The sequence below is a fragment of the Pomacea canaliculata genome, linkage group LG6, assembly GCF_003073045.1.
Source record: "Pomacea canaliculata isolate SZHN2017 linkage group LG6, ASM307304v1, whole genome shotgun sequence".
Classification (NCBI taxonomy): Eukaryota; Metazoa; Mollusca; class Gastropoda; order Architaenioglossa; family Ampullariidae; genus Pomacea; species Pomacea canaliculata.
The window spans coordinates 22,652,767-22,680,314 of NC_037595.1; the positions used below are offsets into that span (position 1 = coordinate 22,652,767).

The 27,548-nt window shown below is 41.0% G+C and overlaps 1 protein-coding gene across 1 annotated transcript in view; it reads right to left on the reverse strand.

Moving 5' to 3' along the window:
- Positions 1-1,950: 1,950 nt before the first annotated feature.
- LOC112566740 (ras-related and estrogen-regulated growth inhibitor-like) overlaps positions 1,951-27,548 on the reverse strand; it is a 38,229-nt gene continuing 12,631 nt past the window's right edge. Inside the window, exons 3-5 of the mRNA XM_025243078.1 lie at positions 16,503-16,559; positions 12,313-12,386; positions 1,951-3,535 (exon numbers count right to left, since the gene is read on the reverse strand). Coding sequence (XP_025098863.1) covers positions 3,077-3,535; positions 12,313-12,386; positions 16,503-16,559 — 590 coding nt within the window. The 3' untranslated portion in view covers positions 1,951-3,076. The remainder of the gene's footprint in view (positions 3,536-12,312; positions 12,387-16,502; positions 16,560-27,548) is intronic.

Here is a 27,548-nt window from a genome sequence, read left to right on the forward strand (position 1 = left end):
TCACAGGACTGATCGAGCTCGCCACCCAAAATACAAGCCATCTGGTACATGAACGTGCGTCTATAACGAGAGCTTCGACTCCTTAATTAAATGTGATAAATTATGAAACCTGGTACACAATAAAAACTTAGCATAGGAATTTTGTACTTAAAAGAACAGGTTAACTGGATCAATGCAAACATGTTTTGGGGGAGATTTGCATTTTCATTCGGTGGAAAATGTAAGGTTAGGTAATATTGTTAGTATTAAATTCTGTGTAGTCTTAAGTTTATATAATTCTGCTGTAAAATTGTTTGATATATTAATGGAGCATTAATAACGCTTGGAACTATATTTCCGTCAGAAAAAGTAAAAATAATATCGAGTCACTATTTAGGTGGAAGACACGGACGTGTGGTCTGTATTGTATTTGCTGTATCTCAATGAAATCAGTTTTATTAAATGACCACGACCACGCCACGACACCTGCTCGTTGATCGGTGCCGCTGATAGACACGTCCAGGCCCGTTCTTAGCCCTGTGGGGCCCGAGATTAATTTGGAGCCTATAGTTACCACATTAATCAAAAGTGCGGACCCTAGCACATGCCTCGTCTGCCTGCCCCAAGCACGACCCTGGACACGTCGATCGTCACCTGTGGCCACAGACTGAAGTGCATAGGAAGATATTCGGCTTACGAGGAATGTGGGGAAAAACATGCTGACAGTGAACGACGCTCACATTCTTGCCTTTTCAGTATTTTTTTTTTTTTCTGAGGGCTGCTCCCCCTTCCCCGGTTCCTACGCGCCGTTGCTCTGTGGAGCAGTTTATTGTATATATATATAGTAATAAGATATTTTGCCACAAAAATTTCTTTGTCTGTCGTATTAAGTTGTGTATAATTTATCACATTGTTTCGCATAGAATTTAGTGGCTACGCAAACAAACAAGCATGCAGATAAATGTACGTACCTCCATCTCATCATCATCAGTACCCACAATTGTCCTTCTGTGAGATGCGTATGACTTGTCTGTCGATCGTGTGCAGACTACAGCACGCGCGTTTTCTCCAAAGAAAAAAATCTGACACTTCTATCGCAGAAAAACCAGCCAAGCAATGCCAGTTAGGGCTTAACTTGAAAAGCAGTCAACGAAATAATTTTAAAGAGCATCATATGTATAAATTAAAACGCGATTTCTTCATATTCCACTCTCTCACCTTGGCATTATACGTGGATGCGTGTGCACACACGCGATCACACAGGCACACATTCAGAAAAATTGTGACGAAAACCAAAATAACACCTTAGATGAAATTCTATAATCGCAATGGATAAAGATTAATAATCATCGATACGAGATACGTTGTTTGTTTTGGCATCATCGATCAGTGATCTGCAAGAAACCCGCGAAGTGGGTCAAAAAAGCAATGGAAACAATATCACCACCCCTCCATCTCCCTCTCAAATATTTGGTTATAGGTACGTCGACCTCAATAGTATGCCTGGGATTTCCCCAACTGTCAGGCCTTAAATTTCTGATTGCATGAAATGTAGACACAAATTATTTTATAATGTAATCCGGCCTATGCCTCATGACCCCATTGGAGTTACTGCACGATTCTTTACACTTTATACAAAATTCGTATTAAGCGTTTATTTTTATTCCTTATCAGGTTATGCACTTTTTGTATTTTGTTGTTTTAGGGTTTTTTTTTTTCTTAAAAGTAAATATAGCTTAAATATTTTTTTACAAGGTGTAAGTCCTTCTGAGAAATGTTGCAGAAGATTGGTCCAAGGGATGCAACCGCTACAAGTGCAATTTATACGTTAAAATTGTAAGTAGCCTCCCTTATAACTAAAAAAATCGCTGTGATAAAAAGCTAAATTTGGCGCCATCATAAACTTGTCTCAAGGTTTGATTTGTGTCATCTTGTTCCATCTGCTCAATAATTGTACTCAAAGTGACGCTATATGCAAAGTGTGGTTTATTTTGTGATATAGTTACATGAAGGCAAATCATGCATCATCTGGTATGAGAAATGTTAAACACGAACATGTTCTTTAGAATAGATAATAAGTTAATTGTATTACAGAGCATATACAATCAGAAAAACCTTTTTTCTGCACACTGTTTTCATGCAGCTCATAAAATCTATTGTAGACACCGATAGCAAACAGGTCAATCATATTAACGTCCCACGTGCATGCACATCGCGTCCACATGGTCATCTTGTACGTCAGTACCACGTGACATTTGTAAAAACGTTACAAAACACTCAACGGCACATAACAAGACGGACGATACGAAGACACTTCTTCACGCTTAGTGTGAGGCAAAATCTTCAATCGCCGATTTCTGAGAATAGGTGATAGGTGGATTCAAAGCCACTGGTGCTTTGCTCGAACATTTTTATTATTATTGTTATTGTCATCGTCTTCGTCGTTTTTGATTTTTCCTAGCTCCTGCGTGGTTTTATTATACAGCTGATGTACTTTAAAATGAACTCAACTTATTTTTTATTTCAGCTATCATTTCTCAAACAGTTGTCATGTCAGTCAGAATCTTTGTCATTTGATAATCGTCTCCCTTGCCATCCCGCCCTCACTAATGACTTGTATTAAGGTTATTCCCTTTCGTATACACAGACAGATAGACACTGTTTTTGCACATACGAGTGCAAGTACCCTTAAGCATAATGATCTACATCTCATCAAGGCACTCTTTTCATCTTATTCAGGTAGACCAGCAGATCAAGGTTATCTTTTCAAAGAAGCAGGCCCAGAACATATAAAGTGTCTTCGTCTCCTACTCTAGTCCTCACACATTCGCGAGGTCTACGGGAAGATCACTTTTACAAATCATGTGGAGTGTTTATGCCAGAAATGCTTCACATGGAGCAGGACGTCAGACCACAGCATTCAGCATTTCAGGTCTCCAGCTTATCCAACAGGCAACACACTCTCCAAACATAAATAAAAAGGCAACCTGTTTATACTTCGGGTCAAGGGTGTCTCTCCGCGAACAACGCGAAGTCGCGATCCCCTGTGACCTCCGTCACGAGTCACACCTTTGCAACCAGCCGAGCGTGTCGTCTGCTAGAAGGTGTCGCTTCTGCTGCGGACAATCCTCTTCTTGAAGGCCTTCTTCATGTTGTACAGGCGCGACCGTTTCTCCATGCCGGGGGCTTGACCCGCGGCTGCTAGCCCGGGGGATGTCCCCGTCGTCAGCATCTTCACGAACTCTCGCTTGAGCTGACAAAGCAGTTCGTCCATGGTCTCACCCACGGCCTGGTAGCCCTCGGCTACTGACAGCTCGTACTTGGGACAATCCATCTCGCCGGCGAGATCCAGGCCTTCGTCCTCGGTGACAGCGCGCGCCGTGAGCAAGTCGGACTTGTTGGCCACGAGCACCACAGGGATCTCGGCGTGGCGGTGCCGGTAGATTTCCTCCTTCAGCCGCCGAGCCTCCAGGAAGCTGGACCTGTCGGTCACCGAGTACATGAGAACAAAGCCGTCTGCCCACTTGATGTGCCGCTCTAGAGTCTCCGCAGGCATCTAGATAAAACAATGCACACACACACGCATATACCCCAGATAGCATGAAAACATTTTAAAAACGTTTTAAAAACGTTTACATGGTTGTAATAAGGTTTACGTTTTAGATAAAACGTTTTAAAAACATTTTAAAAACATTTACCAAAAAAACATTTTTAAGTAAAACATTTTAAAAACATTTTTAAAATGTTTGAAAACATTTAAAACAAAAATGTTAAATAAATTTTATAAACGTTTACAATGTTAAACTTTATGGCTGCGCATCATGACGTAATTTTTATAAGACTCACTATTTGATTCGCCGGCATTCGCTTCTCCTATGGAATTTTAGAGCCAGTCCACGGTGTAGATACTGAAAATTCTCACCAAAGCTTTTTTAAAGACTTTGTTATACTTATGATTAGGTTTGATAGTTTAAAGTCATTGCAGTTTTTAAAACATCAATGCTACGTAACTAAATATTTGCTATTCTTCTTGTGGATGCACGTACTCCCATGATTCCACGCGGCGCGACATTTTCTCTGCTGATGTACTGTATGTTTGAAAACCAAGGTTGTAATCTTCATGTTTGAAGTGAAACTGTGTAAAGTATGTGTGAACTGTGAAACATTTACATTAGGTTTCAAAAACATTTTTAAAACGTTTAAAAAACGTGTCCTTCAAAACATTTAAATTAGGTTTAAAAAACATTTTAAAAACGTTTTTAAAATAATTTACATACGAATATTTATTAAATGTTTTTACAATGTTTTACAGAAAAATGTTTATAAAACGTTTTAAAAATATTTTTAAAATGTTTTACAAATGTTTGCAGAAAACGTTTTTAAAACATTACTTTGATGGGCATGATAAACATTTTTAAAACGTTTTCTGCAAACCTTTTTAAAATGTTTTATGTAAACATTTTAAAATGTTTTTAAAACGTTTTTAAAACGTTTGCATGCTATCTGGGACACACACGTACACACACACCAATTTCGATCTTAGTACCGGTCTCATGATAATAAAGATCGAGACGATATATGATCACATGATGTATCGCTGTATCAACTATCCCTCCACACACACACGCAAATGCTCACAAACACTCACAGAAGGGATGTGTGGGAAAAAAAATACAGAGTAGTAAAACATGATGATCAAAAGATTGCCAGGACATTTTGTGAGGATATGGTCCACCAAACGATATCATCGCGATAAAAATTGATGCAGCATTGTCAAAGTCCGACAAGACATAATTTTAAATCGGAAGGGGATTTAAAAACCCTCAAAATCTTAAACTTACAAAACAGCAAAGCCTTTTTAGCAGAGGTCATGTTAACACTACTTTAAGAACAGTAACTTTGTGCATGAATAATAAATATTAATGGCTAATCAAAGCTTGATACTTCAGGCAAGTGCTTTTAAGAAATGATAAAACAATAGTTCTCAAATTCTTAAAATTTAAGCGAAAACTCTGTCGGCTATCGAAAATATAACCTTTCAAACAACTCGAAGTTTTTTGTTTTTTTGTTTGTTTTTTTGTTTGTTTGTTTGTTTGTTGTTGTTGTTTTAGTCGGGGGGAGAAGGATGTTTCTGCCGTTTGCGAACAACAGCTAGTTTCTCAACTATGTCACAAACATATGCATTATGCATTATCGACATCTGCTTCTTGATTGGACAACGTACTAACCAATGGTAGCTGATTGGGAATGACGGCTTATTTACATATGCTTGCTGATTGGGTATAAGCGCCTCAGTTATATGCTCAAAGCTAATTCATTTGCTGGAGATTTACTTTTTGATGTCTGAATCGACGTGTCTATATGAAACTAAATAAAATGTTCACCAGTACTCTTATGATAATATACTTAATATATAATAATAACTGTTATAATAAGTAAAATAACGACGGCTCCAGTCACGTGTGCCTCTCCCAGTGCTCTCTTGGCACTACAAATAGAAAGAAATTTTTATGATCTATGAAGCGCTTGAAATCTTGATCTCTCCTAAAGCCTCGAGACCCTGCGCTTGCTGACCTTTGACCCGTGCAGGAAGTAATTAGCTGCTTTCACAAAACGTGTCTTCACGCACCTCGCAAAAAGATGCTTTCAAACACCGTAAAAGCCTGAGAAAATTGACACAGAAGTTTAAAAAAAATAGTGTTTGAGAACTGCTCACCTGTATAAACCATGAGAAGACCAACACGTCAGCGTTCCACATTTACTAAACCTCGTTCAAACAAATAAATAAAACTTTTGATCCATTGACTTTCCTGACCTTTAGTCTAATTTAGACAGTTTTGAATTTATTGGTAAAATGGCATAAAAGTGTTGAAAGTGTTCCAGCAGTAGATTCTTTAGTCTCTGCCAACGGACCCAGTGTTTCAAATGTACACGTGGATGATTCCACTCACTGAAGTGAACAGCTTCGCGAGGTAAGCACGGGCAGCAGAGAGGGTGAGCATGCTAGGGTAATGCATGCTAGCCGAGTGTTCGAGCTCCCTAATGTGTCTTTAATAGATGATGTAGATAAGGGGAACCCAACAGCAGGCTTGTGGATTTTAATTCCGGCGAACTCTCTAGAAACTATCAACTTCCTGTCAGCGCAGTCACCACCGCACGAACACACCGGCAGCCATTTTGTTGAGTTCATCTAAGGTTTTAGTCTCATCCTTGCTGTGCGCATGTGTGAACTTTAGTTACCCGCCTTAATTCAGTAATTTAAGAAACTTTTATGCGACTTCTGAAAAAACTGTTTCTGAGTAGGAAAGTAATCATTTCTTGCCGGTTTTTTAAAATACTATTTGAGAGATGTTTTGCCTTTTGACTGACGGTTTGTCGAATTTGGGAATTTTTATTCAATTTTTGTTTCGATGGCAGCTGTTCACTGATGTCACGTGAGCCGGGAGTCTGGCAAAGTACAAAGTGATCGGAATGTTGACATCTCCAGTTACGGACCGCTGAACTCCAACAAAGCTATCTTTCACACCTGGAACTTTCGCACACCTTTCTGTTACGGACTTCTGAACACCAGTGCAACTACCTTTCCCATGTTTGCAGTTCCCAGGCTCTCCTGCTACGGACAAAGGACACACGTAGAAGGGAAGTATTTAAATCGGCCAAGCAAACAAACAGAGCCTTTTCTTTCCAAAAGGCGTTTACCTTAGCACTGTAAACATTTCCCATTAATTAGCTGCATGGTGTGGTGCAGAAGGCATTAGCCAAACATCCATAATGAAATTGTGTCTGACTGTGAAATTGATACGAGCGCTGGCTATCGCTGCACTTCTTCATCCACAAACAGCCGTCATGGTCAGAGATTATTGCTCTTCAGGAGAATGTCTAATATCTGAGAGCGCTACATGAATCTCGGGAGGAAAACTAATTTCCACACAATGGGGGATGTTGTCCAGATCAGCCAAGAACTGGTCCGTGCTGGTCTGAAATAAAACAAAGTCAGCTTCGTCTGCAGGTGAGGAATACATAAAGATGCAATGAACTATCAATCGACGGTTAAAGGGTCACTCCAGCGCAATTTCTTCAAATATTTAGTTCGTTGCAAGATATTAATTGTCAAAACCGGAACAAATAGTTTATTTTGCGAATATCAGAATTTGTAAACTGTTTTATGGAAAGAACTTAAGAAAATCCTTCATATTTGTTGGATGTTATAGTAACGATTTATTTGGTTCAACGCTTTGGCATTGAATGGGGTCTCCTGGCACTTCCCACTCTACCCCTCCTTCCCCTGGGGCCCTGATAGCGCTGTTGATACTCGTCATTGCCTGGATGAAGACCTCATTGTGCAGGTTTCCTCACATCATGCTCGAGGCCTGCGATCTGATGCCTGCAGCCGTGATGCCTGACATCGCATTCGTCTGACGCCGGCCAGGAGCCCGCCATGTTTACAAACGTCGTGCAGCGCCCTCTAGGGTAGTCACCTAAAAGTCGCTGATGAAGGTACGAGCTCAGAGAAAATAACAGCAGTGCCAGTCGGAACAGCCACGCAAGTGTAATCGAGCAGGAAAAACATTTAAAATGGTTGTATACAATCATCGGAATTTAAAACGTTTCCAAACGGGCATTGAAACGTAGCCAACGGATTAGAAAAGAACGACTACAGCAGCAGAAACAAAAAAACGACATTTCAAACAAGGAAATGAGGTGACCCATGGAGAATAAGTTCGATCAACTATTCAATAAAATAGTACAAGGGGCAAAAGGAGCAAAAGGCAGCTGCAAACGCTTTTCGTGTGTTTGCAGGGTGGAGGACAACAACGATGTTTGTTGTCGGCTTGTTGTCACAGTCGTCCTTCCACCGAGTTTTGCCGGGAACATTAACGGGACTTCGTCTGCGTTTCTTGAGCGAAAGCCAAGGTCTTGTGCAGCTGTTCAGCATCGAACATTTGATGGCTGCTGCATCGCTGACGTGCGGAGTCGCCGGCACTCGCTTCCGGTCTGATCGCGCATCGTGCATCGTGCACAGGAATGTTGATCTTCACAGCGGAACGTGATGTGGAAACGCGGTTCGCCTCCAAAAAGGAAAGAAAAAAAAAAAAAAAGGAGACGACGGAAAAAAATCTAACAAATACTTGTTTTCCTGCCTTTTTGTGGCTTTTGTTTATTTCAGCCACAGAAGAGAATGTTCCTGTTCCTTTCATGGTCAGTTTTCAATGCCAGGAGGCCTAGTGTCCGATGCGTTGGGAGGTCTGAGTATGCATGTTTGCATGTGCGTGCGTGCTTGCTCTCTTCTGGGTGGGCCACCATATCATACACAAACATATATATATATAACAGGGAGCTTATTTCATTGTGTCGCAGGAAATGAAATATTAACCTTTATCCAAAACTTAGATGAGAACGGAAGTTTTCCACAGATATTTTAGGAATTCATATTCTGTAACAAATGCAATACACTCAAAGAGAATTTTCGCACTCGGGTTAGCATTTAAATCATAAGTAACTTACCGTTGTCCAGATGGAGATTTTCACATCTCCAGGCCACACAGAAGACTTAAGATACATGACCGGGTGGGCAAATGGCAATAGTCAACCTATTTTGAACAGGTAAGAAAAACAAAATCCAGTCGTGTGGCATTTATCTGTCTACCTGCCTTCTTTCTATCCATCTGTCCCTCTATCTATCCTTCATTCATCATTTTTTTTCTTCATGCCAATCTCTCATGACAGGCCACACGCAATCCCGCGGGCGGAGAACTCTCCCAACATCATCACACTGGAAGCAAATGGCGCAGATGAAGTTAAACATGGCGCGTGCATTGAGGTTCTCAGAAAGATTTATGATTTTTCTCGTGGCCAGGCCTCCTCGCTATCTTTCACAAAGCCAGAGCAAGGAGGGCGGCCGGCCAGTCTGGAAGTCCTCTCTCTGCCAGAGACTTCAACAGCCATTGACAGCCTTTCGCTCTTCCATACATTCTCTCAGTTCGCTTCTGTTTGGTTGGTTTGCCAAAACATGATTTGCAAGCGTGACAACGAGACTACAGGTATGCCAGAACTTGAATAACCTAATTAGCAGGTAACAAAGTTGCAGAGGCAGCCAGTAAGCGACTGGAATATGGCGGTAACAGCCTAATAAACAGAAAGGTGTAAACCAAGATAGACGAGACACTTTCTTGGCTGCTCTCGAAGGTTCATAAGCAGAACATGCAGTGTTGCAGAACTTTGATGGGGCAGAAACGTTTGAAAAAAAAAAGACGAAAAAAGTTTTCAAAAAATTCTGGGATGTCGTCTGTAATGTACAAAGTTTTTAAAATGAGGGGAAGGGGTCGTCGTTAATGTACAAAGGTCTGAAACTGGTGGAGGCAGCACAGTTGGTTTTTTTTTTTTTTTAATGTGGTAGTCGTTTGTAATGTGAAGTTTGAAAAATGCGGTGGTATCGTCACTAATGTACAAAATGAAAGACAACAACAGGAACTGAGAGTTTTGTAGCCAAACACGCAAATCTGGAGATTCCAGGTTCTGGGAGAAAAGTACATTTTTTATGAGATGTGAGGGGAGGGAATAGAGGAGCGTCTGTTGAAGTGGATTTCGGTACCTGGGGGCGCTGTGCCATCTCACCCAGTCAGGCAACAAACCAGTGTTCATACAGTAAAAGTCCCAAGCTCCTCCAGCCCTGGGGAACATCGGAGGTTTACTCGCCTGCACTGTCGTATTTATGTTCTTCGGAGAAAACATCGGCCAAGAAGGATGGGCTGTGTGCTTCTACAACCAGGATGGAGAACTGAAAACGAGGTCTGGGTGCACCGAAGCATATAAACATTCTTATGTGTCTGACCTTAACTTCAACTTCTTTTGAGCGTTAATAAAGGTGGGTGGGTTGGGTTGGTTGTTTTTTACACCTTGCCTGATGGGGATTCCCAGAACAGTCGTTTGCGATTCTTTGTGAATGATTTAACTGTATGGATGATGACAAGTCTCCCGACCATGTAAGCAATACCTTCTGTCTTCCACTCTACTGGCTGCTGGTCAGTGCTATGGTCGTCAAGTCCGTTGGAATTCATCATTAAGCAGGTAGAGAGGACACGACCACACTACCTGTACCTGCCACCCGTTTCCGCTTGTCCTACCCACGTGTTGTGGAAGCCGGGGTACTCACCCTCTCAGCCCGGCACAGCAGCCACCCGGCCCTTCCTGAGACTGGGTGGGATGGTGGGGTAGGGGTGCAGACTGCTCCACGTGTTGGTGGGAAAACTCGACAGAGTTGAACTACTGTGACATGGCCTCGCTATTTGTGGATGATGGAGACCGGGGTAAGGAGAGTCTCTGAGACAGGTGGTGTATTTTACTTGCAGAGAAAGTAATTTCCTGTTGGTAAGCAGGTGGGCTGTCAGTATACTGGTTTATGTCTTGTTTAGTGCCATCTTCACCCTCAAGTTGCCTTCCGGAAAGAGATCGTCATTCAGAGATAATTAAAAGATTCATTGTGATTCGTTTACAGGAAGAACACACTTCACCGAGAAGTCTTTACGGCTTTTGTTAGAAACAATTAACGCAGCTTCTCTTGTAATATTATTAATATTAAAGTATATTCTCTGTCATGTTCATAATATAAAATGAATGTTTGTTTTGGTTCAATATTTTATTATTATATTTATCATGTATAACTATTATATTGTGTGTTTTATTATAAACATTATAGGGTTCTGCATACTTTTTGTCCTGCCTACAGGCATAAACTAACGAGTGCTATCGGAAACAAGAATCCTTAAACCTTTTACCTAATATTGGGCATCAGATGAAAAAGTATTCAGACAAAACATCTTCTTTAAGTGTGTGCCACCCTGCCTGCAGACAGAGCTTCCTGCTCGCAGTCACAAATGTTTACTTAATATGCTCAGCAAGGACAGCGCAGACAGACAAACAAACAAACACACACATATATATATACAGAGAGCATGATCTCTCTCGTGTGCATGATGTCTTCCGTCTCTCTCTCTCTCACACACACACACGAGCGCACAGATGCATTCAGGATGCTAATAAGCTAAAAACAAAAGCAACACGCCGGCTGCTGACCAGGGGGAGATAACTGCGCGATGATGTGCTGCTGAAGGGGGGAGGATGGAGGTTGGGGGAAGGGAGGGAGGCCTTCTCGCCGACATAATGATTGTGTTTATCTCTGAGCACTGCCGTTACAACATTTGCAGACGAGCAAACGACATAAAAATAGTTTAAAGGCTCGCGTGCCGTGAAAAGTACACAAAGGTGCGTGGTGCGCCGGCATTGATGTGTTTGTGTGTGTGTGTGGTTTGTAAGTGTGTGTGTGTGGTGTTACCCTCGTGGTGAAGTGGACGAAGGGAGAGAGATGGAGGTAGACGGACAGACACACGGACATAAAGACGAACTGACAAAAAAACTGGCAGACAGGTAAGCTGGCAAGCGGATAGCCATAAAGATAAACAAATAAGCTATCAAAAGGACAAGACAGACGAACAGGGAAACAAACAGAACATTTCCCTCGAGAACCAGGTGAACTCTGACTATCGGTGTGCTCATCTACTGATCCTCCTCTTCTCCCATCAGACCATCTGACTGTAGTGATGGCAGAGAGGACAGTTGCAGTGCAGAGTGTGATTAAGGGAGGCTGTATTATCGCGCAGCTCATCATCCCTGACGAACTCGGAGACTTCGGGAATATTGCTGTTCGCTGCCGACAACTGCAAATCTCAAGCTCTATATATCTCTATATATTCTAGCTCTCCTTCGCCCTCGCTGTAGCTCGAAAACACGCAAGAGGTGTGTATTTTGTTGTTGTTGTTGTTGTTGTTGTCTTTGTTGTTGTTGTTGTTGTTGTTGTTGTTGTTGTTGTTACAAACATCGTTGTTGTTCATGTCATTTTTCTTTCGTTGTAGCAAAAGCGAAGATACACTTTTAAATACAGAAAACGGAATAGTGAGGAAAGAAGTAACAAAAGAGAGAGTGGGGCATGAAACAATTGTCCAGTACAAATTAAACTAAACGCGTTTTTCTACTGGTTAAAAGATGTACAAAACAAGAGAAAAAGCTGATAGATTTTGACAATTAAATGATACTAGGTGAATCAAGAACCCTTGATGACAACAAGACCAGGTGACTAGATGAGGTACATATCTTTTGTGGTGGTGAGAATGATTAAGACATACTTTTGATAATATAAATAAGTAAGATACAGACTTTTGTTGATGACCAATGATCAGTGAGACACAAATGTACCTTTTAAGACCCGTGATACACAGATAAAGGTAAGAGCAGGTAAGGTAGGTAAGTTTATTGATGATCAGAGGAGGTGAGACATACCTTTGATGCGGTGTCAAGAATCTCTAGAGAAAGGTCATCCCTAGGGGCGGCGATCTTGTGGTTGTACATCATTTCTGGACACAAGAGAACACAGGTCATTCGTCAAATTCCTCAAATTTTCCGGACAAAAGAGGATAAGCTTTTTGTTATTTCGAATATTCGATGATATTTATAAAGTAACGAAAAGGTTACGAATTTATTGCTTTCTAAAAGAAAGAGTAATTATTTTTAGCAGTGTGAGTAAATTCGGTGAAAATGCATTTGCCAATCTTTCAAACCAGAATTCTACAACAAAAATAAACAACGAAGTCAATCATGAATTTAGGAAGAAAAAAAATATTCTGGAAGTTCCGTGTCATTAAACCTTTTTTTCACTCTTCTTCTTTCATGCTATTCTAAACTCATTATGAACAGCAATACACAATTAATGCACTTATTCTCGTTTTTCCTCAAATAATACTGTTTTTTTTGTATTCAGCTAAAGTTTTAATGAGCTGTTAACATTCTGCTCATTATTTAGAATGCCAGCCAGTTATTTCGAGCTGGTTTGTTCTTCCTCTGCCTCCTACTCTGGTCTGCTCCAAGACTGTTAAAGGGAATACGTGATAATGTTTAGCAATTAACCACTTTTTAATTATTTCGCTAATATTTTCTATCCACCTAAATCTTCTTTACCTGATTCCTTTCAAAATAGCGAACAGGCACATTCAGAGACTTTCTGTCATCGCATTTTCTTTATCCACTGCTGTAAGAAATGTGTGAGTGTGTGTTTGTGTTTGCTTGTGTGTGTGTGTGTTAGAGAGAGAGTGTTGGGTGTGGGGAGAAATACTCGACACCCTGCCTCAACGACTACTTTCATGTTCCTGGACAATAAAGTTGTTGTCTTCCCAAATATTTCGCTGGTGAGATCGGCTCCTGCTTGACATCAACACACCGGAATGCTGAATGCTTGTTTTCTCTGTCTGGCCATTGCGTGTCATTACCACTTGATATTACCACTTGATATTACCACTTGATATTACCACTTGATATTACCACTTGATATTACCACCTGATATTCAGCTGCAGACGAAGGAAAGGTAAGGGGTGCCACCCTTATCGTCATTCTACCCCGGTATGATTGCTGCAAAGTGTTACAGGGCGGCCTGAGTTTAATCTCTTGGACAAGATGATAAAATGTGTTTACCTTGGCAAGCCGATGGGAGGAAAACAAATACTTGAGGGACAAGAAGGTTTGCTGCTCTTACTTTGATTAGCATCGCACACAGCGCCAGGGCAATATGGAGATTGAAGGCTACACGAGAAAGTTCTTCTCTTTGTCAAGATAAGTAAACGATTAAAGTTTTTGTTCTATTGAATGACGGGATATTCTCCCTACAGACGGGGTGGACGCTGGTAGAAGTTTAAATTGCAAAAATCTCCAGAACCTGATAGAAAGGTGGATAATTACACACCAGTAACTAATGACTAACATATCCGCAGTCAGTTGTTGATATCCCAGAGGTTAGTAACAAGCCAGTAGTTAGTTATAATCATGTCTACAACTGCCCACTATAAGCAACCAGTTACTAACATTACTAACCACTATTTGTAACCAGTTGTTAATAAGTCTGTAACCCTCACTATCAGTAGCTACTTGCTAACAAACCAGTAGCCAGGGGTTAACACAGATGCTGCTCTCAACCATGGCCGTTGATGTGATTTTTTTAAACTGTTGGCTGTGAGGTTTGCTTGACACCGAGGGTGATAATCTGGGTTTTTTTCATTTTTCATTTTTCTTCCTTTAAAAAATATTTTAAAAATAAATTTCTTGGTGTACTTTAAAAGAACACACACACACACACAAGAAAAAGAGAGATAAGATCCAAAAATAGTCCACTTCAATCCAAGACACTTTAGCGAATAAACTTTCCTCCTCCTCCCAATCTCTGTGGCGGAAGTGGAGGTCACGTGGTGTTTAGGGACGAGATGCAGGACTTGCTCCAGTGGGTGTCAAATCCGTTGGTGTTATCGTCGGCGATTATCAGTCTCACGGTAAACCAAGTACATGGAGGAGATAACACGGGCTGCCGTGCGATAAAACTTACATCTCACAAGTCTGAGGAATAAAAACGAAAGCAACAAAACAGTTGATGTATTTTACAGCCTCTGCCACACGAGTTAACAACAGAGAGTGAATCACCATCGGACCTCGACTGATGACTGTTGTGACAACAGAATGAAATCGCCAGACATGTCTTTCAGTTTTTTTGTTTTTGTCAAAACTGAATATCATAACAACAAACAACTTTCGAAGGAAAAAAAAGGATGAAATGAAAATAATAAAAGCTTTGAATGAAAGGGTTTCTTGTTCTGTAAACTAATTTGTAATTAATGCTTAATAAATACAAGGACATACCTGTTTACAGGACTGTACGGGTACCTTCGGTGTGTATGTGTGTGTGTGTGTGCGTGCGCGTGTGTGTTCTTCTATATTAAGGATGCTACATTTGGACTTGTTATATAGGAAGAGACATATTCCGTACACATAAAGAAACAAATTATTATTAACATTACCATTATCATTATCAGAATCAACTCTCAAATTATTAACAACTATTTTCGATTGCAATTTTTTTCTTTAAGATTTGTTTCAGATCATTATTCAGATTTGTTTCGTATTGGTGTGAAGCTCTCGCCATTGGGAGCCGGTGTTTGATCATCGATGCTTGTCGATGACTGAGGAAACAGTAAGGATAGGGGCAACAGATGCACATTCCATTTTATCCTAATCTCTGTAAATCAGTCTGGAGAACATCAGAATGTTATAACCCTTGCAAGTCCTGGGGTGAGTGGGAGGAACACCTGAATAACTCAGGCCCCGGGGTGCGACTGCTGCATCTGGTCACAGAGACCCTCACCTCCAGCATCTCGGTTGCCAGCAGCTGCCGGCGCCTGCTGCAAGGTTTTGCTTCCACGTTTCATCGCTACTGTTATCTACAAATAATAAACAGCAACCTCGGGAAGATGATTGATGCACTGCTGATTTCACAGTCCGGTGAATTGTAGATGACCTACAATGATGACTGCGTCGATTATTTTGGCGATGCGGCCATCAACACAGAGACAGAGAGGTTGAAGAAAGTCAGGCAGCATGAAGACAAGAAATGGTTAAGTTTAGAAACAGGAATAACAGCCTTTTACTCTTACAAACACTACATATATTCGCACCCACTTATAAACATTACATGAACTGATAAACAGACAAGCACAAATCGCCCAGCCCCTCTCTCTCTCTCTCACTGGCATATCCCCTGTCTTACAAAATATACCTCTCTCCCTTACAAAATATACCTGCGGATACTAAATATAGATACTGCACACTTTTCCAGATTTATTTGTGTTGTTTCGTACAAACAAACACTTGTACACGGAGGTGTGACTTCTCTGCACTCGGGTGTACGACAGGTTCTGGCAGCCAGGCTACACAGGTCTGGGGTGGTGTACAGGGTAGGGTTCATACCCGTCTGTGCTCAGGTCCCTTATACTAATGACTGGTATCAACATCAGGACTATTTTGAAACCCAGTTTTGACAAGACTAAGACGATCACCCGGATTGTTTGAGGTTTGGTTGTCACTCAATCATCATTACAAACATCGGGATTCGCGAGGTTTCGCGATGCCTGAAGTACAGGGTATCTCCAGTCGCCCTGGGAGGAACTGAGAATAGCTCTTGGGTGGTGTGCTGGCCTGGGTTCTGCTACTCGTCGACCTGACAAGCAGGAGGGACCATAATCTACCCTCAACCTCTTTACAAAAATCACTGCAGCCACTTGCCTTGACCTCTGCCCTCATCGGAGTCACGCAGCCTTGCTTGCAATGGGAGAACAGAGTGAAAGACGGAGAAAGATAAATTTTTGGGGAAACTAGAAATGTATGACAACTAAATGCATTAGGTTTCGATTATTTTTTTCTCATTTGTTTGCGTGCGTGTGCACGCGCTGGTATGAATGAAGCCTCAGACATATATCTCCACCGAGCATCTCCACGTGTCTCGTGGCTTTACCTACATCTTCAATTTCTCTGTCATCGCCGCTATCTGTAGGAACATCCACAAGATGTTGGAGGGTCGTAAACTCAGCATCTCTCCGTGTTTTTCAGCATTCCTACCTGCACACACTTCAAAGAGACGCGGGGTCGCTGTACTCACCTTTGTTGGCGTCGTAGTCGCCGATGTAGCGCTTGGTGATGTACCTGACGGCGAAGGCTGCAGACAGAGAAAACAGAGAGAACAGTAGTAGCACGCGAGGGGCAAATGATAACAAGCACATGCAGCATGGTGACTGATGTCTCTGCCATTACCTGTCAATGTTTTCGGCGGGTCAAACGTTTTTGAAGGGAAGGGGAAAGTCCAAGACACAAAACACTGAATGAAAATGAGAAACAAACAAAAAAAAAAAATGAGAAATATGAAGAAGTGAATTTTTTTTAAATAATAAAGGATACTGATAAACAGATTAAGAATGAGAACTGGGTAAATTAAGAACTAAGTACTAAAATGGAAAGAATGAGAAACAAATAGAGAGAGAAAAAAAGAAACAAAATGAAAGGTAGAAACCGAGAAAGAAGGACAGAAACAGACTAAAGCTGATGATTAACAGAGATTGAAAAAACAAATCAGAGAAAGAAGCAGAAGCGACAATAAAATAATAAAGAAATTAAAAGTATCAGAAGAGAAAGTTCAACAACAGCAGTAAAGAGACTTGGAAATGTTCGAAGAAGCACAGAAAAAAGAAAGAGAGAAAAACGAATGAGTAAACGAGGACTAGAGAGGACAGCAACCTCAGACACAATCGGAATGTGGGTGGAGACATTAACATTCAGATTTAAAGAAAATAACAATCATAGCATCTTACAAATACGAAAGGAAAGGACTCCATTCCAAGTATCACCTGTTTACCAAACATATTTTCCATCTTTGACTTCAAACTGTTTACAACGACCTTGACCCGCTGGTGACCCGGATGGAGTGTCTCGTTGATAACAGATTCATACCTTGTCCACGCTATATTTAGCTCGGACTTGTTTTTGTCTAGACGCGTAAGAACACATAAAAACATCCCCGAGCTTGGAATCGAGAAGGTCAAAGGTGCCTCGGGCCCGTTATAGATTTCTCGTGCTCTCGGCGAGAATGCACAGGTGCGTGTGTGTGTGTGTGCGCGTGCATCATGTGCGCATGTGTGTTGGTTTTTTTGTGAAGGACAGGTAAATTGGTTGGGGATGAGGGGGAGAAGGGCATCAAGGCACACGACTGAGAGATGGAGAGCCAGGAAATAGTCAGGCAACAAGGAGAGTGATCATTATTCCGGACTGAGGGACGTCCAGCACTCGTTGCCTCCTGTTAAAACCTCGAAAAACGCATTAACATCATTTTATGTGGAGGACAATGCAAGGAAGACCAAATTGAAGAGGAGGAGGAGGAGGATCACCAGCTAGTTAGGACTGAAATACCTTTGCACCTGCTGGCTCTTCCTGTCATTTCACGCTTGGTTTACTTTCCGCTGTTCTAGCAGCTCGCGCCATCTGTTGGCGGAAAGCATTTAGAATAAATATCTTTTGCAAAGGGACGCAATGAACCTTATGTCGAAGCAACCAAGGATATTTTTTAATCACTTATAATCCGTTTGGATGCCAAGCCTGGAAGGGAGTGCGAGTCGGTTCATCCAAAACATCAATAAAAGCAATTAGTGATTAGAGTAAAATGATTTTTATATTCAGTATTAATAATTGAAATAAAAGTATCTTCAATAAACACTATTCCTAATTGTGTGCAGCATGTGACTATTTCATAAAATCTTCAATGCAGGCTCTCCTGTTAATAAAGAGGAGAACCCTATGTACGGATGATGTCAAGGTGAACAAAGAAGTTCATTTAAGAAGAAGGAAAATGTAACCCTTTGCGACCTGTCTGTGGATCATAGTGATGTGTTAAGAGAACAATGAAGGACAAAAGAAGGACAATAAAAGGAAGGGGTAGAAAAAGCTGACAATAATTTTTCTATGTGCTTTAATTCTGAAAATTGAATCCCACCGCAGAACATTGGCACCGGAATCGCAGCTGTGAGGCGACTGGGACTGTTTGTAAGCAGCGTCACGTGACTGGGAACAACTCTTATTGCAGGCGGGTCTGTTTGTAAGTGCGGACTGTTTGTGGTTGAGATATTTTTGTCTTCAGCCACTTTATTTGAAGCTAGGTGTCTGCCGAGCAGACAATTCTATTGTAAATGAGATTTGTGCTATATACACACCAGCCTGTAGGCTTTTCCAAGCCACTTCATTTCTTTGTCTGTGACTGACTTCCAGTCGATTGGAGTTTTTAAAAATGTTAATTAACATCTACTAATCTGTCCGCAGGGATGCTGAGTGGTTTTGTCGACAGATCGAGTGGCTAGAAACCGAATCGAATTGTCAGACATGAGTGTCAGATGGTCACTGCGATTGAACGAGCTTTTATAGTTGCAGGGCAAACAGACTTGAGTTTAGTTGTTGGTTAAAGCCGACAAGAAATAATACAAAGTGAAGAATTTATAAAACACTTTTCCCAGTGTGAAGGCCTGCACCGTGTGCTTTGAAATGGTGAATGATTTCCTGTTTTTAAAATTTATGAATTCGTTGTTCTCAAGAATATCGAGCTGAACTCAGGAACTCAGGAACTACTTTAATCGGATCAGAAATTATCTTCAACAACACAAACTGGTACAAGGACTCAGTATTAAATTTAAATTACGTAAATAATTATTCAGAACATCTTATCTATAAATATATCAAATAAAAAGTTTAGAGAGTGCTGGCCCGAAGGTGAACTGTACGTGTGGCGGTGGAAAAAAAAAAGCATAAAACGGGCTTAACCATATTCATGGTTGTTCTATATAAATATTGATAAACATTGGAGACTTTTTTTCTTTTTTTATGTCAAGTAACAACTTTTTCTTATTATTTATTTATTACTCATTCTTTTAACTTTTTGCGGTAATCACAGAAAGAAGTTGCATCTGACTCCAGGTAGCTGGCTAAACGAGGTTGTAATCCTTCAGTCGGAGGTTTCGATCAAGGGAGCCTGCACCGGCAATGGCTGCTATCTCTCCGCCATCTTCTCGCGCATCCGCCAAGGGGCGATAAACCGCTGGAGCGCTGTGGTCCCGCTGACAGACGCGCTTATCACCTGGCCAGACAAGGGAGACAAACAGGTCCCTGTGGGCTGCCAGCGTCCTCCTTGCCTCGCGAACCTTCCCGGCATCCTCTTGCAGTGCACGTGCATCATTCTGACGGGGCGATAAGATGGCCGACACCGACTCCAGACTTTGAGTTGCTGCCGCAGCTTCCAGCATCGCAGTCAGCAAACCTCAACATGCTCGGAGTTTGAACCTTGTTCACCTGGGGTCAGCCCTGGACCGCTTGCAAACAAAAGCATTGAAGTCGAGGTTGTCTTTATCGTGAAAACCTCGTTCTGGTGTCTTGAAAACAATGTCAGGTCTTAGCAAAATGGAGTTCGTGGCAATCATGTTTAAAGACTTAGAAAGGAAACTTTCCGATGGTGTCCGATCTGTTCGACTTAGTTGTTTATTTTTTTTCTGTCCTCCTAACTTTTTTCCCGATCTGTCCTACTTCTTCCTCTTTTCCATCTTTTTTCCATAATTTATCTCATTTCTTTTGCATTTCAATTTTATTTCATGTCTAACTGTTTCTTTCATTTCCATTCCGATTCCTGTTTCCTCTTTCTTTATGTAATTCCTCCTTTGTTTTCAACATCAATTGTCAAGTTTTTTTTTCTCCATGCTCGTGTAAGATTTCTCTTTGTCACATTTTTTCTGTGCTATATCCACGTATTAACTATTTTAACTGCTCATACTATATTTTATCAAAGTATTCTATTGTACCCGTCTAATACTGTTATAGCCAGCTATCCTAGACTATGACTGTTATATACAACTAATATAAATATATTTATTCAATCCCGTGTCTTGTTATCGCCATCTACATCCCTAACACCAATCTTCTTTATTTTTTTCAATCGCATGTACAGATTATTTCTGCTATCAAAATCCAGATATCCAGTTGTAATCGGTGGAATTTCCTTATTCTATAATATATATCCTACTTCACGTTGTCATACCCCATAAGAATGCTAACCCGTAGTATAACCCTGGTATAACCAGTGGTATAACCAGGTATTTCCTGTTATATCTCTGTCTCTCTGGCGCCTCTTGCCTTCAGGTTTCGTTGTCGGAAGGAATGAGATGAATGCGGCGGCAATGTCTTTGAACGCCGCCATCTGAAGGTTGCGCCCGAGGCAAGGCAGATAACCGACACCGGTATTTTCTTCTCCAGACAGGTAAAAATAAAATGGCCGTGCTCAATTATTCTCCCCAGTCTGTATACAGACCCGTGTAACTGTCTACACTGTCTCTCACACTCTTTCTCCTCTCTGTGAGTGTGTCGCAGGAAAGGCTGTTATCGAGATGACAGTCGTTAGTTCTCATCTTCATCTCACAATCTGTCACCTGTCCTATCACCTCCTCGCTTCACCTCACACCTGTTTGTCTTTCACCCATTTTTATTCAGTTTGTTTCCTCTTTCACTATTTGTGCCATTGCTGACATTTACTCTCATTGCTTCCGGAGCTTTGATGGACATTTTTTCCTTAATGTTCTTTGTTTATTTGCCTTCTCTGTTGGACATTAAAAAGGTTAAAAAAAATAAATGTGGCCGCAATTTCTTGTCCCTATTTGACTCCTAACATTATTTCCTGTTCTCTGTATGTTCCTGCTTACCAGCATGAGTATAGTAATTAACTAACCCTGTATAGGTTGTGCTTCCCTACTTTTTTCACTCTGGAAATATAAAATATATCAAGGTGTGCCATGCTCACCTTAACTGCTTCACAGTGCCTAATGGATGCCTCCTCGCTCTGGCCTGCGAAACTCTCTTTATCTTGATTCAAACTTACAAAGCGCCAAGGGAACAGGAAAGTCAGATAAGTCCTACCTGTTGGTGTGTCTGCCTGTGCATGGACTCTTCTACACGTGTGCAGTAACTATAACCTCTTCCTCCCACTTTCTTCTTTTCCTCCAGTTCTCCCACTCCTCACTTTTCTCACCGTAAGGCGATCTCCAGCTTAAAGCTTGAAAGCGAAAATTCCGTTTCAAGAATGTCCCAAAGGTGAATTACAATCAGTTAGGGTTCTATTCCTGGCGTGGCATGTTATTTGCAGGCAGCCACAAGCCAGATTTTTCGCTCAGATTACCTTGTCCTCGTTGGTAAAGACTTCCGTCGCCGCCATACGTTAACTCGTTAGCAGCTGTCTGCGCTCGAGAAATGTGTCCGCGGTGAGTAGACAGTGGTACTTCAGCCACACACAATGAGCAGGAAAGGGTTAAGATGGGAAAATGCAGTCCCACTATACAGACATTTAAGGATACAGAAGAAATTCTATACAGGGATCCCTAACAAGGGTTGCTTTATGGCGCCGTTTGATGAACTTCCAAAAGATGAAGCACATTTGAAAACTGAAGTAGACACCCAAAAAAATTCTTACATTGAGTTTTACCTGGTACTCAAATGGATTCAATTGGGTTTATTACTACCTTGCCTTGCAGACAGAAGGATAACATTTTTGTGCACAAATTTGACCCCACTAATTCACTGAAAAGGGCAAATGAAAGCCACCATGCCCAGAACTTTTCACACAAGGACCATCGTCCCTCATATCACGAAGCTTGGCATACAGTTATAACAAAGAAAATATGACATCGAAGTAGAGACAATACCCCTAGTTGTATCTTTTCATTTGTATTTTCAGTCGTATCTGATTTGTGGTTGGGAAGTGTCAGTGATCAACAAATTATTTGGTCAGAACTTCTTGACTCGCTCACACAAGCAGGCCTGACGAGATGGGAGGACAGGGGGTCTGGTGTACCCGGGCCCGCGGCTGTCAAGGGGGCCCGGCCTTGGTCAGTGGATTTTTTTTTTCTTCTTCTCCTTTTCTTTCTCTTTTAAAGAAAGGTCTAAGGACAGAACACCCAAGCATTACACATGCAGAAGTTGAGTTTCAAGTCTGTAGAATACAATTTCGGGGTACTGATTACAAGTACAAGGGGCCCGGAGAGATCGTCTGTCCCGGGGCCCGGGCTGGCTCTCGGCGGCCCTGCACACAAGCGGATGCAGTAATGAGAGACAAGAATCTGGCATTATCAGGCTGACCACTGAACGAGGGATTGAACTGATCCCCCGACAAAAATGAACAAATTGATGAGAATGACAACAGCACAGATAATTCAGACAATGAGCCTCCAGAGAACAACATGGAGGACACGTCTCTACAATGTGAGTTATCGAACCTAGCAGCATCCCTACAGCTGTCTTGCCGCCTCGTTTATGTGAAACTAAGGGGGGCAAGTCTCTAGTTAAACGCCCCTTGCTCACAGGACATCGCATCGCCGAAAGCAATTTAATTCATGAATCAAATACAAACTTTTCTGGCAAGTTTAGTTTTCATCTTTGTTTGTTGTTTGTTTGATTTTTTGTTTTGTTTTTTGTTTTGTTTTTTATTTTTTGTTTTTGGTTTGTTTGTTTGTTTTTTGTTGTTGTTTTTGTTTTTGTTTGTTTGTTTGTGTTTGTTTTGTTTTTTTCTCATTTTCTAACGCAGCGAGGGTTAGTCGTTACCCGTGGGCAAAACTGAGGGATCAAGGACAATGTCTTGTCTTCGCCACACTGTTCAGATCCCCGCGGATATTGTTTGATGACCCCAGGGCATGTTTGCTGCTGATTCACAACTACATTCCAGGGGTAAAGTGAACTCCACGATGTCTAAATATCATAACTGTGGAGACAAAACACTAGTTCTTGATTTTCTCTGGACGATGACTTACCTTCCCTTCATGAGTTCGGTCTGAGGCGTAATGATCGAGCAGCCAAGGGAAGCCACCCTCAAGGCAATCGGTCACAAAAGGAAATTGCGAGGCTGAGATAAGGAAGAGGAAGTGCCAGACTTGGGTCGTGAGAAAATCCTAGAGGGGAATGAGAAACATGTCGTGTTTTCCATGATGTCAGACGCTTCCCGTTGCAAATCACGGGAACTATGCATCACATTCATCATCTCTTTCAATGCTAGAGTTTTGCAGATGAATAAACATCTGGAACGGAACCACCTGCAGCGCAGTTGAGTGTAGGGAGAGGGAGGCAGAGAGAAAGAAAGAGAGAGAGAAAGGTGGAACTAGCATTTCACTCGTGATCATGCGCTGAGAGGATGATTTATTAAAGGCTAACCCGAGCACTCTGCGAAAATCGTTGGAAATAAAGAATAATCACAAAAACATATTCCTGTGGTATTTTATGACGAAGAGGCACTAGAAATATTATATTAATATTTTTATCTTAATTACACCCGGATTTGTCAAGAAAACAGCAAGTGAAAAAAAGGGCAGTATTCTAAAAATAGCCTTTTCTGCCTTCGAAGAGGAAAGCTTAAATCCTCGGTTTAAAAAAAAAAGACCAGGACACAATGTGATGCTGAATGTTCTCTTTGACACTCACATGGAGTTTGTATCTACATATCTCTTCTTTGTCTAAATCCACCGAGCGAACTTTGTCCCCACACCCTGTTCGTGATAGTAAGTAAATAGCAACTTTTACAGGCAGCTAAATGAGGAAGAAATAAGTCCTTACACCGATAAATACTTATCAAATTTTTATAATGTTATATTATTATATTTTTAATTGTAATGAAGTCATTATCATCAGTTAGTTGTAAATATAAGATAAAACTGCAATGTTGGAAATTAACTTTCTATCAAATAAAAAAAATTACAGGAGTTCATATTTGAAATGTATTTGTATTTTATTAACAATAATAAACAGGGAAAAATTAACTCATGCTCCTATTTAGTGACAAAAAATCTACAATAATTCAACGTAGACTGTAATATTTGTGATTGTTGCCCATCAAATTTAAGATTTATTTACCAGTCTGCCGAGTTAATTCGGTTTGAACCTTTTTATTTTTTAACTTCAGTCAAAGATTGGGCTTAATCATCTTCGACTTCTAAATAAAGTTTAAATCTGTTGGAACTTATTCCAAAATCAGCTGTTTTATTGGATTTTAACGATTAATTATTTTTCACATCGCATGTTCCCGACATTTAAGTAGTCCCGGTGTTCTGTACAGAAAGGAAAGCACAAAATATACAAACGCGAACTCAAAATAAACAAAGCACTTACACCTCGACCGAAGTTTATCAACAACTAAATAAATAGAAATGCATTAACTCAGCATCAAAAGGAACACGACTTCGCAATCTAGGCGAGTGCAGAAAGGTTAATCTGAATACTTTGAAGTTTTTGTTTAAAATGAACTTTTAAAAACAACAGTTTTAGGCTGTTAGTTGAAGACTGGTGATAATGTGGCAAGTAAAATGGTTGGTTAGTTTATTTTATAAGAAAGTATTTATACCTGGTGGTAATTTCGCGCTAAGTGGGGGTTGAAGGATGATAAAGGCCGGAAACTCTAGAAAACCCACGCAGGCTAGTCATTTACAAAAATAATATCTTTTCCCGAACCGAGATGTGAACACAACGCCTTACGATTCTCATTGTTTATGCAAAATGTGAAGCCTTTAACATTACAATACCGATTATTACTGGCGTTGCTTGATAAAGAAAGGGTACGAAGAGTTTAGAGGAAGATTCTGATAATGAATTTCGGATAAAACAGAATACACATGGCAATCACAGTACAGGTTTATTTCGACCTGGGGACGCTAGGCCTGAGAGGGGAAATAATTCTAGAATAATTTGCTTTTCAAGTCTGGAAAAATCAAACTTAAATATGAGATTTCATCAAGATTTCGTCTGCACATCTCTTCACAGTTTACATGTAACCAAAAGGGGTCTAGTTAAAAAAAAACCACGAAGGAACACGCATGTACGGCGCACGCACACACGATATATAAATTCTCACATACGCACATACAGACACACCAAACCCACCCACACACAGAAATCCCTGTGCTATCACACCCACAGGTATTTATTTATACACACTTCTTTTTTCTCTTTGACACAAATACATTAGCTGTCACGCGCATGCTTACACAAAAAGAAGGAAGAGAGAGAGAAAGCGGGAGATGGGGAAATGGAGAAAAAAGTTTGGCTTCAACTGATCAAACTGATAAGAACACCCACGTTCCATAATTAGCATTCAGATTGCGAGGAAAGTGCCTCACAGCCGGTGTTCATCCATCACGAGCAGGTAAAAAAGACAGAGAATATTATAGTTGTACATGAGCTGACACTCAGGTAAGACACCTTGAGGGAGGGACAGGACAAGCCTCGCCATGTGAGAACATTTCCGATTGATGTAGCTGTCGTCGGGTTGTTTGTAAGCTCTGTAACATGAAAACCTTCTTTGATGAGTTGTCAGTACTCTTCTTTATTTATTCATATTTTTCTTTCGCTTCTGTTTTTTCCGTTCGTAATTCATTCCTTTTTCCACTTCTGTTAGGTGGATGAGCAAGATGAACTGTAAAAATTGTCTCTTTGTTTATTGAGGAATATTCATGAAAGTGTTTCCTGGTTAATAAAGCTCTGTTATTTCCAGTCTACCAACAATCCCTTCCGGTCGGAATTTTGAAAGGTTTCATGTGAAAATGAGGAGGGCGAAGTGGAGGAAGAAGCGAATGAGGCGGCTCAAGCGCATGCCCAGAAAGATGAGGGTCCAATCAAAGTTGAGGGAGTGTCTCATCATGCCATTGCAGAATGCAGGTGAAAGATGAGAATGTTTTCTTGCAAGTTCTCAATCATCAGGCCAGGACTCGTCACTGGAGATCACAATTGTTGCAGTTACCAGGACATGACAGCCCTCGTCTGGAAATCCCTGATACGACTACTCAAAGTAATTAAAAAAAACACATACATACACATACATCCTGTTTTGGTTAGATTGACCCCTGAGAACAGATGTAGACCAGTGCTGTGAACTTACCTACCTTTGATTGCATTTCTGTTTGATTGTTGTATGCTTTGCTATCTCCACTTCTCAAAAAAAGCAGAAAAACTCCACCAAGAATGTAAATAGCAAAGAATCAGTGGGTTGAGACATAACCTGCACCTCGTCTCAATATTCTTTCTCCGAGACAGACCAAGATGTCTTCAGTCCACAGCCTCCTGCAGCAGAGTTCGTGCGACCTCACTAGGGGTTCAGCAGGGTTCAGCAGGGTTCAATCCTCTGTGTGACTGAGTTCTGCCAAGTGGTTTCCAAGCGCACATTAGTGACCGCTGTTAACCGAAGCCAGAACCGTTTACATATAGTCAAGAGAACCCAGAAACGAACTTTGATGTGGCTTCTTGCTCCAGTTTTATTGGCACTAAAGATGCTGTGCGACTTTATTCCGGAGAAATGGGACTTAACCCCGTTCTGACTAAATGGTAGGTGTGCTTACCTGTACAGGTGTGTTTACCTGCTTCCTGCACTTGCACGACATCTGCTGCATGACTACTCCCCTCCCCTTATGGGAATCGAATGAACTTCATCACTGTTTAATTTCTGTGTAACATGAAGCGTCTTCATTACAAATTGTTTCTTAACTAGTGATGAAGAATAGACATGTTCAAACCAGCTGCTCACTTCCACCCGCACCCGACCTCAAAGCCACCTCAAAGAAGGTGAAATTGAGACTTATTACGAAATGCGGTTACATCAGGCTACATGGATGTCAAACGACATTTTTTTCCGGCTTGGAGAGCGAAAGGGGAGAGGAATGGAGAAAGACACCATGTTCTTTACCCTTTAACATCAAAAGTTCGGCAGAAATACTTAACGAGGTTTACTGCGTCCTCGGGCCATAAAAGTTCACTAAAACCTGAGAGATAATTGCAGAATTACGGTGCATTATGCCTTAGAGAAGAGCATTTAGAGTCTAAGTGCAGTTGAATAGGGTTAAAAACGAAAAAAATGGGTCTTACAACACTTACTTACCTCAATAGTCAAACTTCAGACATTAACCTGGAATAACGTCAAGGGACTGAACTCTATTGTACCCGCCAGTGCGCGGTTATCTCACATTAGTCCTCAATATTTTCTCTTCATCCTCTTTCTAGAAAAGAAAGTGGAATCAAGAAGCACATGTGAACATTTTTTAAAATTAATTCAGTTTTTGACTTAATCAAAGATGAAGGTAAAGATAATGTGTGACTGACAGAT